General features: G+C 41.5%; 1 protein-coding gene across 1 annotated transcript in view; it reads right to left on the reverse strand.

Moving 5' to 3' along the window:
* Window positions 1-15,689, reverse strand: part of CDHR3 (cadherin related family member 3) — a 41,171-nt gene that overhangs the window by 23,253 nt on the left and 2,229 nt on the right. Inside the window, exons 2-6 of the mRNA XM_062020216.1 lie at window positions 13,601-13,803; window positions 8,771-8,939; window positions 6,066-6,151; window positions 4,142-4,236; window positions 3,941-4,045 (exon numbers count right to left, since the gene is read on the reverse strand). Of these exons, the coding sequence (XP_061876200.1) occupies window positions 3,941-4,045; window positions 4,142-4,236; window positions 6,066-6,151; window positions 8,771-8,939; window positions 13,601-13,803 (658 nt within the window). The remainder of the gene's footprint in view (window positions 1-3,940; window positions 4,046-4,141; window positions 4,237-6,065; window positions 6,152-8,770; window positions 8,940-13,600; window positions 13,804-15,689) is intronic.

Below are 15,689 nucleotides of genomic sequence, written 5' to 3' on the forward strand. Positions count from 1 at the left end.
TGTGTAGGAATAGCTGAACTGGTTTGTGGTCATAAAGCGTGACATAACCACACAAATAACTGTTCTTCCTCTGCAACTTTTTCACAGTAAAAACAATGTGACTTTCACAGAGCCGTGGTAGCTGAAGACGAAAGGGGCTAAGCCATGCAGTCCATCTAGCTACAGAGCCACCAGCTTGTCAAGCCACTGGTTTTAACTCATTCATTTTGCAAGAGAAAAGCAGAAGTAGAACATTAACGTAATTAATCATTATTTGGAATGAATGCTAGAGCCTTTTTTTAAGACAATAATATTACTAAAAAGCTGAGTTGCCCCTGCAGTTAAGTGGAGGCAGAGAGGACCACTCCTGTGAGTGCCAAATAGATGACCATGCTCCAAAATCCCAGCAACACCTGCCTATCTGATTTATTACACATAGAGAAAATGGTTCTTCACTTCTGCTGTTTGGTATGACAGTGGTCCCAAATTTCCCATGAATTAAGTGAGTTTATAGCTCAGATATATTCTGGCAGATAATGGTGCAGGGTTGTTTGTCATGGTTGCAGTCCTGTGTTCACATGGGCACTCAGGTATGCAGTTGTGGTATTTGAGCCACATGCAAAAGCAGGCATGAGAAAGAACACAAAAGTCATGCAAAACATTTATGAAGACTGATGTAAGCCAGTGTCCTGATTTTGGCTGGGATAGAGTTAATTTTCTTCCTTGTAGCTGCCACAGGACTATATTTTGGGTTATGCTGAAGAAACTGTTGATGACACAGGGATGTTTTGGTTATTGCTGAACAGTGCTTGAACAGCATCAAGGCCTTTTCACCCTGCTCTACCAATGAGTGGATGAGGTGTGGAGGAGGGTGGGGAGAGGGCAGTGGGTGCACAACAGCCTGGGAGGGAACATGGCCGGGACAGCTGACTCAAACTAGACAAAGGGCTATTCCATACCACAGGATGACATGCCCAGTATATAAACTGTGGCGGGGGTGAGGGGTTGGCTGGGAGAGGCGGATCACTGCTCGGGCATTGGTCAGCCAGTGGTGAGAAATTGCATTGTGTAGCACTTGTCTTTTTCTTGAGTTTTGTTTCTCTTAATTACTGTTATTATACTTTATTCTTCTTACCATTATTATACTTTATTTTAGTGTGGTTGTTATATTTGTTTTTATCTTAACCCACGAGTTTTTATTTTCTTCTTCAATTCTCCTCCCATCGTACAGGAGGTGTGGGGAGGGGGAGTGAGTGACTGGCTGCCTGGGGCTTCCTTGCTGACTGGGCTTGAACTTCAACAGCTAGTGAAATACATACAAACATACAATCATCTCCTGCTCAAGAGTTCAGAAAAGCATCAGGAGTGTGTTTCAAGATTTAATCTTTTTTACACATTTTAATCTTCCTATGCCACCACTTAGCTAATTGACTAGTCTACAGCTCTCAGTATGAGAAAGCATGAGGCCTTTGTTGTTACCTGAAAACCAACATCATGAGGCACTTAGCAACTGGAGCAGAGAATTGCAGAGACAGAACAGAGGATCCCATGTTTCCAGGTCTGCACTTGCAATTTTTAAAATGGTTAAGAAGACACAGTATCTTCAACTGTTTTGTCAACTCATACAAAAAGAAGAAAGCACACAGCAGAGAAATTATATAGGGTTTTCCCAGCAAAAACACCTGATTTAGAGCCAGAAGCTTGTGAAGGCTGCTGAGACAGTGTATTAATTAAGTTTCTGTCTCACTCTTGGCATTGTTGTTGTTCTGTTTCTTCCAGAGTCAATCAGAAACAAAAGAAATAGCAACAGATCTTCTCTCTGCTGCTAAAAATGCCACCCCCAAAATGCCTCTATGATCACTGGGGAATACAGGAGGGACAGCTCTAACTGGTTTTGGCTCAAAGTATAGGGATCTCCCTATGCTCAGAGGGACCACAACTCCTACCTCTCTGTGGACAGCAAACACACCAATACCCCATCTTCACAGCCCCACCAGGCCTCCTGCATGCTGCACAGGCCATTGTCCTATGCCCACTAGACCTCTTGGGAAGAAGTGGGACACTATTGAGCACCAGCACAGCTGCAGAGGAGTTGAGGGCCCCTTCCTACACAGCTAAGTCGGGGCTATGCCCTGTTGTCCATCTGTCTGCCACCTGCCAGTGGCTTTTTACCAAGCAGACCTTTTAGACACTGCAGTGTAATTGCGAAGGAAGCATGTGTTTATTTTCTTGTCTTCTCCCTTGTTTTCCTCACTCTGCAAGTTTTCATTGATTTTAACAGCCAGATTTTCTAAAGGGTGAATGCCAATGTAGTGTTGTGAACACTAAAAACAGTTTTGCTTGCATGTAGTACAGGAACAATTAAAAAAGACCCTTTGAAACTCTGTTCTTGACAGCTTTGATCAGGAGAAAATAAAGAAGGTTTGCTAACTCATTGAATTTCCCCAGCTCTCCTCCCAGTACTAATTATTATAGTGTCAGAAAGTACATAGCCCCAGTGTGCAAGTGGGGAGGGGTGATACATGTGCATTCTAAGGACGGGTAATGAAGTGTAATTTAACTTAAAGGTCTTTACAAACTGAGCAACTACTTTGGGTCTGTAGTGTCAACCTAAAAGGGAGAACAAATACCAGGCCTTATTTCTGACGTGAGAATTGAGTCTTATCAAGTTACTGCAGCTTTCACTCATTCAAACAATAGATAAATATTTTTAAAAGCTCCTTTGCTCTTCCAGATATAAGAATAAATAAACAGAAATGGCAATATTTGGAGGAAATAGTCAATCTAGAACACAATGTGCAAATGTTGGCACTGGGTAGAGGATTCCTCCTGCTTGTAGCAATACAGTAACACAGAGTGAGAAGTTAATCTCATTGATAATTGCAGATGGAAGGCTCAAGTGTTAAATAAGCAGCAACAACAACAAAAAAATCCTCGCCTGTTTCTAACATTTCATTCTTCTATTTCATTAGATTCTCCTTCCCTTTACCCAGCAAAGCCCAGATGCTTGGCCTCAATCCAGGAGCTATGCATTCCTCTGCCTTCACAAAACACCCAGAAGATTGCTCCAAACAAATGTCTGGAAATCTCTTCTTGTGGCTTAGGTGTCTTCTGCTTTGCATAGATAGCAGGAGAGCAGCCATCATAAACATTCTCAGCAAGGACCTTAGAGAGCCTCAGGATCAGGAGACGTAGAGTGTCTTGAATCCAACCGATCTCTCACGCAAGTGGCAAAGATAAATCAACAACAGAATCAGATTGACTGTAATAATTGTCAAGCTCCTATTTCAGAATTGATTGTCCCTTGTGCTTTCAACTGCAAAACAGCCCACTGGTGGCATAAGCACATGCTTTCCCATTTCCCCAAATTTTCAACAATATTCCTGACTCCATCTAAAACTCCATTAGTCTTCAAAAGCTATTTCTGGCTTGTGTGTTAGGAGACGATTTCCTGCTATGACACAGTAGGAGATGACAGTGTTTCAAAGATCACCAGGATTGTTTACAAACGTGTCTGGGAAGAAGAGGAAGACAGATCAAAAGTGAGATGTTTTTATGTCTAGACATTTCTGCATGAATAAACATCATTACTGTGAAATGCACATCTGCATGAGGGGTAAATTCTACACAATTGTATCCACACAGGACAAAATTCATCTCCTTGTCTGAACTTGTCCAAAGGTCTTTGCATAGCTGTAACCTCTCTAAATGCTAACAAGTATAACAAGCTTGTTTGGCAGTTCTTAGCATGAAGACAGAGCCTAGAAAACCTGAAACTATTAAGAATATAAATAACAACAAAAGAGGGAAATGAAGGCAAAGCTTTTCAAGAAAAGAACTAGAATCATCAATAACATTTTGTTGTATTTACTTGCCCTTATGTTCACCTTCCCATTGGTACCAAAGCAGTAAAGCTGGGAAAATATCTACATTTGGAGTACAACAGAAGATTTTCACTCACGTGGTAAAGTAAGGGCTTTCGTCATTGATGTTAATTATATTTATATTCACTGTTTTAGTTGAGTTGAGTCCATCTGGATCTGTCACTGTTATATTTAAAAGGTAACTGTTAAATAAGAAAACAGAACAATAATAATTCTGTGGCTATGTAAGAGAATGTTTCTCTGCCTACTGTAAGCTAATAACTAAAACACATTCTCACCTATGTGGATCTGTCTCATAATCAAATTTTTTTGTGGTAAAAATGGCTCCACTGTCCAAGACTGAGAATGGTACTGACGTAGGGAGCAGGGAATACTGAAATGAAGAGAGTGAGGAATTAGTCTTTGTATCTTTAAGCATCCCTCCATTCATCCCTTGTCTTGTAGAAAGGGCTGAGTTATAGCACAGCATTTTGCATAAGGAAACTCAAACTTTGCATAAAGACACATGCTGACAGGCTGGTGCTAGCACAAGCCCCGATCATCCGACCTGAAGCAGTTCCAATTCAGTTGGACACAGTCTGCTTGCTAGTCAGAAGAGAGTTACAGACAATGAAATACATTACAGCCAAAACTGTTCTCTACCTCTGTGAATCCCAGGTGTGCATTGAGAACTCAATTCAGAGGGCCGCCAGCAGAGCCACAGCAGTGCAGGTAAACACTGGCTCTGCAGTGGCAGAGAGTGCATGCACTGAGGAGGAGACAGAGGGGATGAGGCTGGATTTGGGGATTGTAAGAGCTGTGGAGGTGGTAATGAAGTTTGGAGGTCCAGATGATGGGAGAGGGCAAGGAGGTAGGACGGTCTTTCAGAGTCCATAGGGGTATATAGCTGCAGGATGTTCACAACAGCATTAACACAGCTGCTTAGCAGCAGCATGTACCTGCAGCACATAAATGGATGCCACACCAACACAGGGGTGTAAGAGGGAGCTGAGCACCCCAAAAACATGCACCACAGGAAGAAAGGCAGCACTCTGTGGCCACCAGGTAGCTACTATATACCCACCACCTCCTCCCCATTATCTTCCACATGACAAGCCATCACCAGTAAGCCCTCAAGGACATTTCCTTTGCTAGTGCAGGTGCTAATAATACCTATAAAGTCTGAAGTATGCAGCATCAGAGGAGTCATGCACCATACAAGTAACATGCAAAATCCACTGAGCAGGTCTGTCCGAGGAATGCAATTGCTCTGGTGTTAACTTTTAGGAAAAAACACCAGGAGGTACAGAGAGATGAGTGAAACAACTTGCCTCCTGGTATGATAGACTTATTGAAATTGTTTTTAATGAAGCAGTTAGGTGATCATAATTCTTGTAAGATTTTTTTTTGCCAGTTGACCTGTCTAAATTCCCTGTCTGGATTATTGTTTTACTAGTTGCCCAGCATTTCTACATTTGCACCTTGCTAATTGTGGCTGAGATGCATCTGGGGTTAGAAGGCATGTGGAACCCGCTGCTATTGCTCTTAGAAACAAACCGGAGCTAAACTCCCAGACTTCTGTTTCCCTCCGTGTCAGCTCAGGTTTGGTGGTTTGGCTGGACAAAGCCTGAGGTCAGACTTCAAACTAATTAGTCTCTTGAATAATACTACACACTGAAGTAGCATCTTCAGGTTCAGTTCTTGTACATGCTGTCTTTTATAAACCTAAAGCAAATAGAGCAAAACTGCAACACAGTTCTTAGGTAAGTGGAGTTACTTTTCCTTGTTTGCAAACAAATATCACTTTCCAGAAATTTTTGCTGATACCAAGAGTATTTTCAGATCAGCTCACACATTTCACTCACTGAAGATTGCAGTTTGCCCTGGGACTGTCAAAACGCTGAGGTTCAGTTGTGTTGTGATTTCCTTAGTGTCTCATTTAAAAGAATTGCAAATTTTATCTACTTTTAGTCACTTTCAGCCACAAAAAATATCTTGCAAGCCTCTTTTTAAAAAAAAAAAAAAAGAGATAATTTCTTCTACATCTTTGATGAACTACACCAATATGCTTTCAATATTCCTTGATTTTGGAGGGCTAAGAAATGAAAATACAATTTGTGTCAAAACATTGAGGCCGAGTTTTCTTAGTTTATTACTGAAAATGCTTCTTGTTTTTGTGACTAAACCTCTTCTTGTGTTCTTTTTTAATTTCATACAACTTACTTTGAGTTCAGCTTTTTCGGGATCAGCTGCATGAACACTGTAAATGCATTCTGGAGGTGTTCCTTCCAAGACATAGATTGTTACAGCTGCATGGATATAAGTGTTAATTGGGTATTTATTAATAAAGGAAATAGCAGCAAACATATGGATACACAGAAACTGTCTAGACATAGTACTGCCTGCTTCATGTTCTCACTCCTCAAGTGTAATTCCAGAATCATCACAAAGAACACAAATACTCAAAAGAAAAGAAACAAACTGCATATCTGTAAACAGGCAAACATCACTGAGAGTTGCAAAACTTTTTCACTGAAAAGGTTGTCAAGCCCTGGCACAGGCTGCCTAAGGAAGTGGTGGAGCCTCCAGCCCTGGAGATGTTTAAAAGCCATCTAGATGAGGTGCTGATGGACATGGTTTAGTAATGAGCTTGACAGTGCTGGGTTAACAGTGGGATTTGATGATCTCAAAGGTCTTTTCCAACCAAAAAGAGTCTATGTTTCTGTAACTCTATGAATTGTGTGCTTGGGAGAAAGATTGTTCTTTATGTATGGCCTATCTTTAGCTGCTTATAGAGTGTGGAGTAAAATGATGCATTTCAGCTACACCTGTGTCTTTCTTTACTATGCAGATAGAGAGAGCACAGCCCTATGCCCTCCCTGTCCTCTACTTGTCCCCTGCCTGGAGACCTCAGAGCCTTTCCTCTGCTCTTCTTTCACAACAACAAGGTAAACAGTGGACAGCATATGCTGACTTAAATTTTTGCCTTATTAAGGGTGCCAGTTCTTTCCATGCCAGGAGTTGTCACAGCTGGGCTATCCCATACTGGGCCACTGGCAACAGGCTTCTGTCTCCTTGGATAGGGCAATTAACAGAAAGACAGATCTTTAGATCACATTATTTGCTTCATGCCCTTTTGTATCTGCTAGACGTGCTGTTTCTGGACTATTAATTGCCACTGTGACCCCTGCTGACTGCTGCTTCTCATCAGAGCAGTGGGAATCCCAGAGCAGTGTAATGAGTTGTTCCCAGAGGACGACAATATGAATATAAAGTTTAATGAGAGGGAGATGCTTTTTCATAACCAGCGAATGTGCAATTAGTGTCTAATTGTAGCTGGTACTGTTAACTAAAGCCATGCAGTTAGAGAGATCAGACATCTGTGCTCACCAATTTATGGCAGCTCTAGCTGAGAGTTAAGCTAATGCACTTATTTGTAACAAGCTCCCACATAGAGTGTGTTTCATGCTGTGCTGATCCCCTGAAGTGTCACATTTAATTATTATTAGGTTCCAGCAGCACCCATGATATGCAAGACACCAGCTATACTGAGAAGATGACACAGCCTCTTCCCTAGGGGAAGCTAATTTGCTTTACAAACTAAGTATTATATGGAAGCAGGAACATCAATGTGCTTAGGAGGCACTTGTGAAGCGGGCTGGATATGAGAAGGCCTGGTGTGAACCTGTCCAGGCAGACAAGGCCTGTTCTTCTGCGGGGGGCAGAAGTCAAGGCTACAGCCACGCTGCGCTGCTGGCTGCTCCAAGGGCCATGGGTCACAGCCTGAATAACGCTCCTGCCAGTCCAGATCTGGGAGGGTTTAGCAGGCAGCTCCAAATACCTGCCACAAACAGATCACAGTTTGATATTGAATTATGGAATGCTCTTCTGGACAGTGCTGCTAGAATATAAAGACTTCAAACAGGCTCTCAGCACCTCATGAAATAATAAGGGCATAGTTTTACTCACTACCAGAACTGTTCTGTCTGTGTGTGAACACATAATAAATACATCACTATAATTTTTCACCTCATGGTAATTTTTTTCAGGTCCTTCTCTTTAGTAAATGAACAAGATAAGATTGCTCATAGAATAGGAAAATTATTTTCTGTTGTTTTTATTGATGCTGTTTTCATGTGTGTTAGGTACTGAATGGCATGCAAAGCCTGCATGGAGGACAGTCAGGGTGCAGACACTCCAGCCTGCTTCCTAAGGCTACTGCACACTCCTCCCCATTGCACCCTTGCCAGTGGTCTGAAAGTAAACTTGATTAACACTGTCTGCTCCAAGCAGGAGCCAGAACTCTGCCTCTCTGTTTACACCACCGCAGATCACATTCTCTGACATCTGACTCTTCAAAATGATTTTCCACTGAACTTCTCATGCACAGGTACAAATGCAATATGCAGGTATGAAACACTGGCAGAGCAATGTTTTTATAATTTTCCTCTCAGAAATTCTTGCACATACACAATATGCACTTATTGCAGTTTATCTTGCCTCTCCAAAATTGTCCAGTTTGCAACAAACTGGAACATGTACCCATAGTCAATAATTATATCCCCACAAAACTTCAAGTTTCTAATACATACCTCTAGGTAGGTATTCATATCATTTAAAAAAGAGAACATATATGTTTATTTGTATGAAAAACTTTGGTTTTACCTTTTAATTCTTCATGTGCTTCAGAATGAATCATCTTTGGCCAAAGCTTCAAGAAAACTAAAAGGGCATTTCCAGAGATGAAGCACCCTGAATACTTGTGTAAATTTAAGCTCTGATAAAAACTGTCTTGTTCCTCCTTTGTTTTCCTAAAGTAAAATGCTTAGACCACTTTAGCTACAGTCACTGTGTGCAGCTATAGCGTTTTTTAATCTGATGTAATCTTTTCAAGTATTGTTTTTTTTCAAATACCACCATTATCTTACTTTGTGTTGCCATATTTCCTTGAAATACAGGACGTTCATTTTTATCTGTTATTCGGACAGTCAGTGTGTTAAGGTCTGTTCTCCCAGTTGTATCTTCAACAAAAATCTGTAAGGGAATGCTCTTTGGCATAGTTTCATAATCAAGGACCGGGTTTCCAGTGGTAACAACCTGGAAAGAAAAATTCTATTATTAGAATCATAGAATCACAGAATGGTAGGAGTTGGAAGGGACCTTTAGAGATCATCTAGTCCAACCCCCCCGCTGAAGCAGGTTCACCTAGATCAGGTCACATAGGAACATGATTAGCATGTGATACAAGAGAAATACGTTACAGTCTGTACAAGGGAAAACAAGTACAGGCACAATTTCCATCAGTAAGCTGTGAGCATTTTAGATCAACTTCTACTTGCGGGAACATTTCTTGTCAGTGTCAGAAATGTGAGAAAAACAGAGCAGAAAGACCAAAATGTTGTGACTTCATGGAGCATCTCAAAGGCCTCTTGTGTAGGAGCCAGTTTGAAGAGGAGAAAGCCTGAAGGAGCTGTCATGCCTCACAGGCAATGCTTAGCCTTCAAGGTCAGGACTTTATCTGTCTACGCCAAGCATTCACCTTTTCACACTGATCTCCAGGAACAGTTGAGGTGTGATGAAACTGAAAACTGGCAGGAGGACCTGCAGGACAAAAGGTCAGCTTCATTATTTCTGTGAGTCAGGTGCATGTAGGTGAAGAATTTTGCTTGCAATAAGGAGTATGGGGACAGGAGATCATATAGTGTATCAGGTACCAGTCCCTTCCTTGTATAAGCTGTGTCAGGGAGAAGACTTCAGAGAAACCACAGGAAGAAGGGAGTTGGACGAGCACACTGTATAAGAGATGTTTAAAACATTGAACTAATTAAAAAGTAACATAGGCCAAGTGTTGCAAAATTGATAAGGCTAACATTTGCTCTAGGTTTTGGGGTTTTTTAAAGGCTTACAGCTCTGCATATTGCCTCAACACAGAATATGTACAATCACAAGACCGACATTCCATGAAAAAAGCATTAAATACATACAATTTGGATTTAGGATGAGTCTAGAGCAACAGCAAGATGCTGAAAGTTGTGTGCCTCAGTCTTCACTCCTAAAGCTAATAAAGAAACAAAGTCTTTCCTTTCTTGGACAAGAAAGGAAAAAGTGACTGTGTAGCTAAAAAACTGTGAAGCCTGAACAGAGTAGTAAGTGCTGTGGAACTGGAGAAGAGCTGGAGTTCACAAGTGTGTGTGACATGGAGTGTTTCAGTGTATTTACAACACTGCAAAACGAAGGAGCATGAAGAGGATGCAGAAGGAGAACAATGAAGTAAATCCTTGATTTTAGATGAGATGCCATGGCAAGAGGACAAATACAAAAGAGATGTCAGCACAATTAGGAGTTAGAAGCCAAAACAGAGCCAATTAACCAAGACAGCTGGAGAAGGGTGAATAGAAGTAGAAATGTTTTATGCCATCTGGTATGTAAAACAGCTGCTCTCTGGAACTTTGTGCATCTTGTCATTACAACACTGCAGGAGAAAACAACTGTGTCCTGGATGGTCTCCTTCTCTCCTACATTGCACAAATAGAAGTTTCCCATAAAGGTGATGCTAACTCAGAAAAAAACATTCTACAAAAGCTTCTAACACACATTTGGAGTTGCTCTCCAAAATGAATGTTTTCTGGAGTTCTAAATACAGTAAATAGTTACAATGAATTCAAAATGAGAAACTGTCCAATTCTAAGCAAAAATTACATGCTCTGGGGATTATCTATCTAGTTCACAGCCAAGTATTTTCACTGGTGGTGTAACTACAGACAGACTACCTAAATACACATCTTCTATCCTCCTTTACAGAGATTTTTAAAGTGAAAATGTGAATCTAGATGTTCTCTTTCAAGGTTACTTTTGAGAACAACTTGCCACTGACATAGGCTGCGAGCCACAGTTCACCTCTCCTCCAGGTAGGAGCAATGCTTACTGAGAAAGGAAGCCATTGTATGTGATTGAAGCAGCTGCAGACTTTGTGAAAGGGAGTTTAGAGTCACTCCCATAACTGTCTGCTCTTCATTCCACTTGAGAATTTCAGTGCTCTTTGCTCCCCTCTACTCTCTCAGGATGCAGAGGAAGCATCACTAACAGTATTAAGTTAGTTTTAGGCAGCAGTATGTTCTCATGCATTCAATACATCTGCCCATGGAATCCTTCAACAAAGAGTAATGCAAGGAGGAATGGGCAGAGCTTAGCTCTCACAAACTGATTTTCTCAGAAATCTCAAAATGCATCAAGAAATACGGTGTTGCCTGGGTTTGCTGCCACAGAACTAAACGTGCTTCATAAATACAGAGAAGCCTGTGCTAACAAGTACCGAACTAATCTGCAAATCCCATAATTCATACTTGAAATACTGCCTTTTTCTAAATCTTAGCAAAGATTTAGTACTAGAGCTGAGGTATCTCATTTTGGGTCACATCACTTTAGCTAAATATTGTACAGATCTGCTACAACATAGCACTAATAATTAAAGTAGCAATGTTTATCAAATAAAGAAACTAACAATACTTGAGTATTTATCTTTGTCTTATGGCTTGTAATGAGTACTCAGCTGCTGACTTTCACAATTTGTGTGTAGCTTTCTTTATGATTTTCTCATCACTGATATTTACCAGCCCAACACTTTTGTCACAGTGAGTTAGGAAACGCTGAAACATCTACAGTTCAAGCAAGATATACAAAGGCTCACAGGCCACTCTGGTAATGGAGTTGTGGTATGAAATTAATATAAACTGTCACTTTGGAAAAAGCAACCTCCAGCCTACACCTTTCTTGGCCATTTATTTTTGTCCCTCTGTTGCTCTCTGCATTGTGTCAGGACAAGAATTTCTCCATCATCCCTGTCATGAAAAAAAAATTCAAGAGGAGACTTTTTATCTATTTGCAGTGTTCTTTTAATCCAGATTATTTTCTTGTCACACTCAACAAGCAGCAATATAAAATGCTTGTGCTGCACAGCATGGAGATGGCATGAGATAGGAGCAAGCAGGTATAAAAAAGAACTATGTTTTGCAGCAGAAAGGGTAACTTTAATTCAAAATGCTAAAATACAACCTAGGAATGGAATTCCATATTATGAATTCTCTGTCAGCAGAGTCACTGATCTGGCTGAAGAACAGCTAAAGAACCAGCACAGTCAGCACAGCTAAGCTTTGTGCTCTGATGGGAGGTAGGAGCATGGGAATAGCAGCAGCTCCCTGCAGCGGGTTTGATCAATGAGCCACAACTACATGGGTCACAGTCTTATCTCCCACATATTTACCTCCAGAAAAACCAATAAAGAGAACAAGAGCCCTTATATCAGTTTCTGTGAAAACCTGAACATCCTTGGAAGTGCTCAGGAAATTTTTTCAAGTTATAGAGTCGAGGAATTGCTTTGGTTGGAAAAGACCTTTAAGATCATCAGGTCCAACTACTAACCTCACACTACCAAGCCCATCACTAAACAATGTCCCTCAGCACCTCATCTACACATCTCCAGGGATGGTGACTCCTCCCTGGGAGGTGAAGTCCCCCACCTCCCCGGGCAGCCTGTTCAAGTGTCTAACAGCCCTCTCATTGAAAAAGTCCTTCCTAATATCCAATGTAAACCTCCCCTGGCACAACTTGAGGTCATTTCCTCCTGTCATATCACTCACCACAGGAGAAGAGACTGACCCCCACCGCACTACAACCTCCTTTGGAGAGGACATTTTAGAATTTAATTCAGTGTCTATCTGTATCTTTTAAAGACACTCTTCAGGCTCAGACATATGAGTGAGTTACAACAGGATGACAAGTTATCGTGCATCTTAACACTCATTACCAGTGACAAATGTGACCTAATACTTGCTAATTTATCCAGCAATTAAAAGTATCCTGAAGTAAGAGAAATTGCTTTGTATCTGCCATAGGAAGAGACCATGTGATAGATATAGATAGATCACAGATGTGTGGAAGTGTGATAACTTCTTAACTCCAGATAACTTCTTCATGTGTCACAGCCTTAGTTCAGAATTAAGTATTACTTTGATCTGACTCAGCTTACTTTACTTTGAAAGTGAGTCAAATTCATTTTAATTCTAGGTGAGCATGGCCGAACAGAAGCTGCATATGCTTTAGCTAAGCTACTTTAAACTCATAGTGGCTTTATATAAATGAACTTGAAACACTATGGACAAATTCTCAAAACAGAAGAAGATTCTGTAGGTCTTCAAGTCTTATTAAAAAAAAAACCAAACATATTTTTTCCCATCACATAATAAGTTGAATTATTGTGATAGGTGTTTTTTGCCTGGATGCAATTAAAAATCATCATCTATTGTGTGTCATGACAGGACAAGGGGTAATGGGATGAAGCTGGAACACAAAAGGTTCCATTTAAACACAAGAAAAAACTATTTCACTGTTCAGATGAGGGAGCCCTGGCACAGGCTGCCCAGGGAGGATGTGGAGTCTCCTTCTCTGGAAGTCTTCAAAACCCACCTGGACACGTTCCTGTGTGACCTGATCTAGGTGACCCTGCTTCTGCAGGGGGGTTGGACTAGATGATCTCTAAAGGTCCCTTCCAACCCCTACCACTCTACGATTCTATGATAATCATTATTGCTATTCATTTGTCGTATATCTATTACAACATGCCCAAATACTACCACTGTCTACATTTGCAACTCTTTTCTGATTAAAAGATGAGAGAGACACTGTGTGCTGTCAGTGCTCAGTAATCCAGGAAACATCAGCCCACATGGCTGAATGCTACTCAAGCTAAATGTAAAACTCACCCTATATTGGAAATCTCCTTTTGGTTCAATGTTGAAAGCCTCTGTAAGTGGATTTGAATTTATTATGGTAGGAAGTATTGCAACTCCTTGAGAAGACAATGGAGAAACTGTTACATTAAAGGTACAAACTAAAACACCAGCTGCTGCATTTTCTTCAACAGTACTTGTTTCAGGTAAGCCCTTAAGCAACTGGGTTCTTCTTCCTGCAAGATGAAAATGAATACAAAATTACTTCTGGGAATCTTAGGCTAGCAGGAGCACACAGCTTGTGCCAAGAGCTGCCATTAATGAGCACAAAATGGCCTGATTCTCCTCTTGCTTATGAATGGTAGCACCACACAGTAGCAAACTCAGTGCTAATGGCAAAAGAATCAATCTTTTCTGTAATTCAGCACTATACTCTTGTCATCTAGAGCGGCAGTTGTTACTGCATCCTTTGCCTTTGGAAATGCTATTATAGAGGAACAAAGAAACCAAGCATGTTTCATTTCACACCCCTGTGTACACCAACCACCTTAAAATCACACAGACCTGGATGTTAAAGAAGCAATCTCTTTTTTTGAATCACACCATGTGTGGTGTCCATTTCCTCCACTTTAACTCTTCTTATGTAAAGTGAATGTGCATTATTTCTGGGGATTGTGCTGTTGTGGCTTCTGCTTTGAGCATGTAAGAGCAACTCCCCTCCTTGGAGGAGATACATGCCCACAAAACCATCCTATGGCTCAAAACTGCCTGGAAGCAGCACAGACTCAATAGCTTTTCATGAGTGCCTTGCTTCTCAGCCAGACCTCTGGACTTCCCAAACCAAAATCTTTGCTTGCTCTGTCAATCTAGTTTCTATTTTTTGTTATTTTAACAAAGGCCTGTTGTGTTTATCTCATCAAGAGTGTCTAGGAAATGTAAATCAGGACAGCTTTTCAGGCATGTCCTGAAACAACATCTTAGTAACTTCACTTCCCCAAACTGGCAATGTACCTCAACACAAGAATATGACAGGGCTGACTGTTGCTCAGGAGAGCTTCACTGACTTGTTCAAAACTCTTGCCAAGATAGCTGGGTATGTTCAGTCAAACTTCCTACACACTGTGTGCCAAGAGGGAAGCAGATACTGCTCACTCAAGAGCCTGGCAAGGCTGCTCATACACCAGCAATTACTGTAGCAAAAGCTCCACAGTGTCTTTATTTTTACTGGGCAGCTGCAAGGTGAAAAGCTGATGTGGGAACTAGTCTGAGGCCATCAGGGCTGCAACATGTTTCTGCTTGGATGCTCAGGCTCAGCCAGGAGCTTGGGAATGTAGCCCTGCTTTGCAACCCCTCTGTAGAGTGAGACAGAACCATTAGCCTTTGCACCTTCTCATGTGGCTCAGAAAGGGTGACCCACATCAGCTACCAAAGAGTCATTCTAACAGCCATTCCTGTAATGGCAGCAGGCTCTTTAATCTAGAGGGGGAGAGTTCAGCTCCAATGCTTTCCAATGACATTGCAAGAAGCCTTAGTGACTTTTTCCCCAGACTATCAAAAAATGTTGTTTCCATACATCCCTAGAAAAATTTTGGAGCATTTAGGGAATAGCTCACACATGATTTTAGTGTGACAGACATTGCTCCCATTACTGGCCTCTCAAATAACTGTTTCCCATAGGATCAGAGAAGATTCAGGATGCCACTGCCTTTGCTACACAAGAAGCAAAAGTAGTGGAAGTAGATGAGTCCACAAGAGAAAGCGTGGAGTCCTGTGGTCTCCCTTCATGCCACTCCAGGAGGCACTTGTCCTTGCAGTGTTTCCTGGAGCATTTCTTAGAGCAACATGGCTCCATCAGACACCTCCAGTTCTTTGTCTTGCAACCTCACTGCATTGAGGGGAGGAGAAGGAGAGAGCAGAGGGGATGTTGTTCATGTAACCAGCCAGACTAGGCTGTGGTGGGAGAGTCTGCCTCTGGGAAGACCCTTTCCAAGAACAGGGTCTCATTAGTAAGAGGCAGAGCTGAGGCACTTGCCTAGAACCTCTTGACAGCTGTATGAAGGTCCCCATGGTCTCACACTCTAGATACAGCAGGACCATGGGTCACTGATCCATCTGGGGTTAC

The sequence above is a fragment of the Colius striatus genome, chromosome 1 (assembly GCF_028858725.1).
Source record: "Colius striatus isolate bColStr4 chromosome 1, bColStr4.1.hap1, whole genome shotgun sequence".
Taxonomy (NCBI): Eukaryota; Metazoa; Chordata; class Aves; order Coliiformes; family Coliidae; genus Colius; species Colius striatus.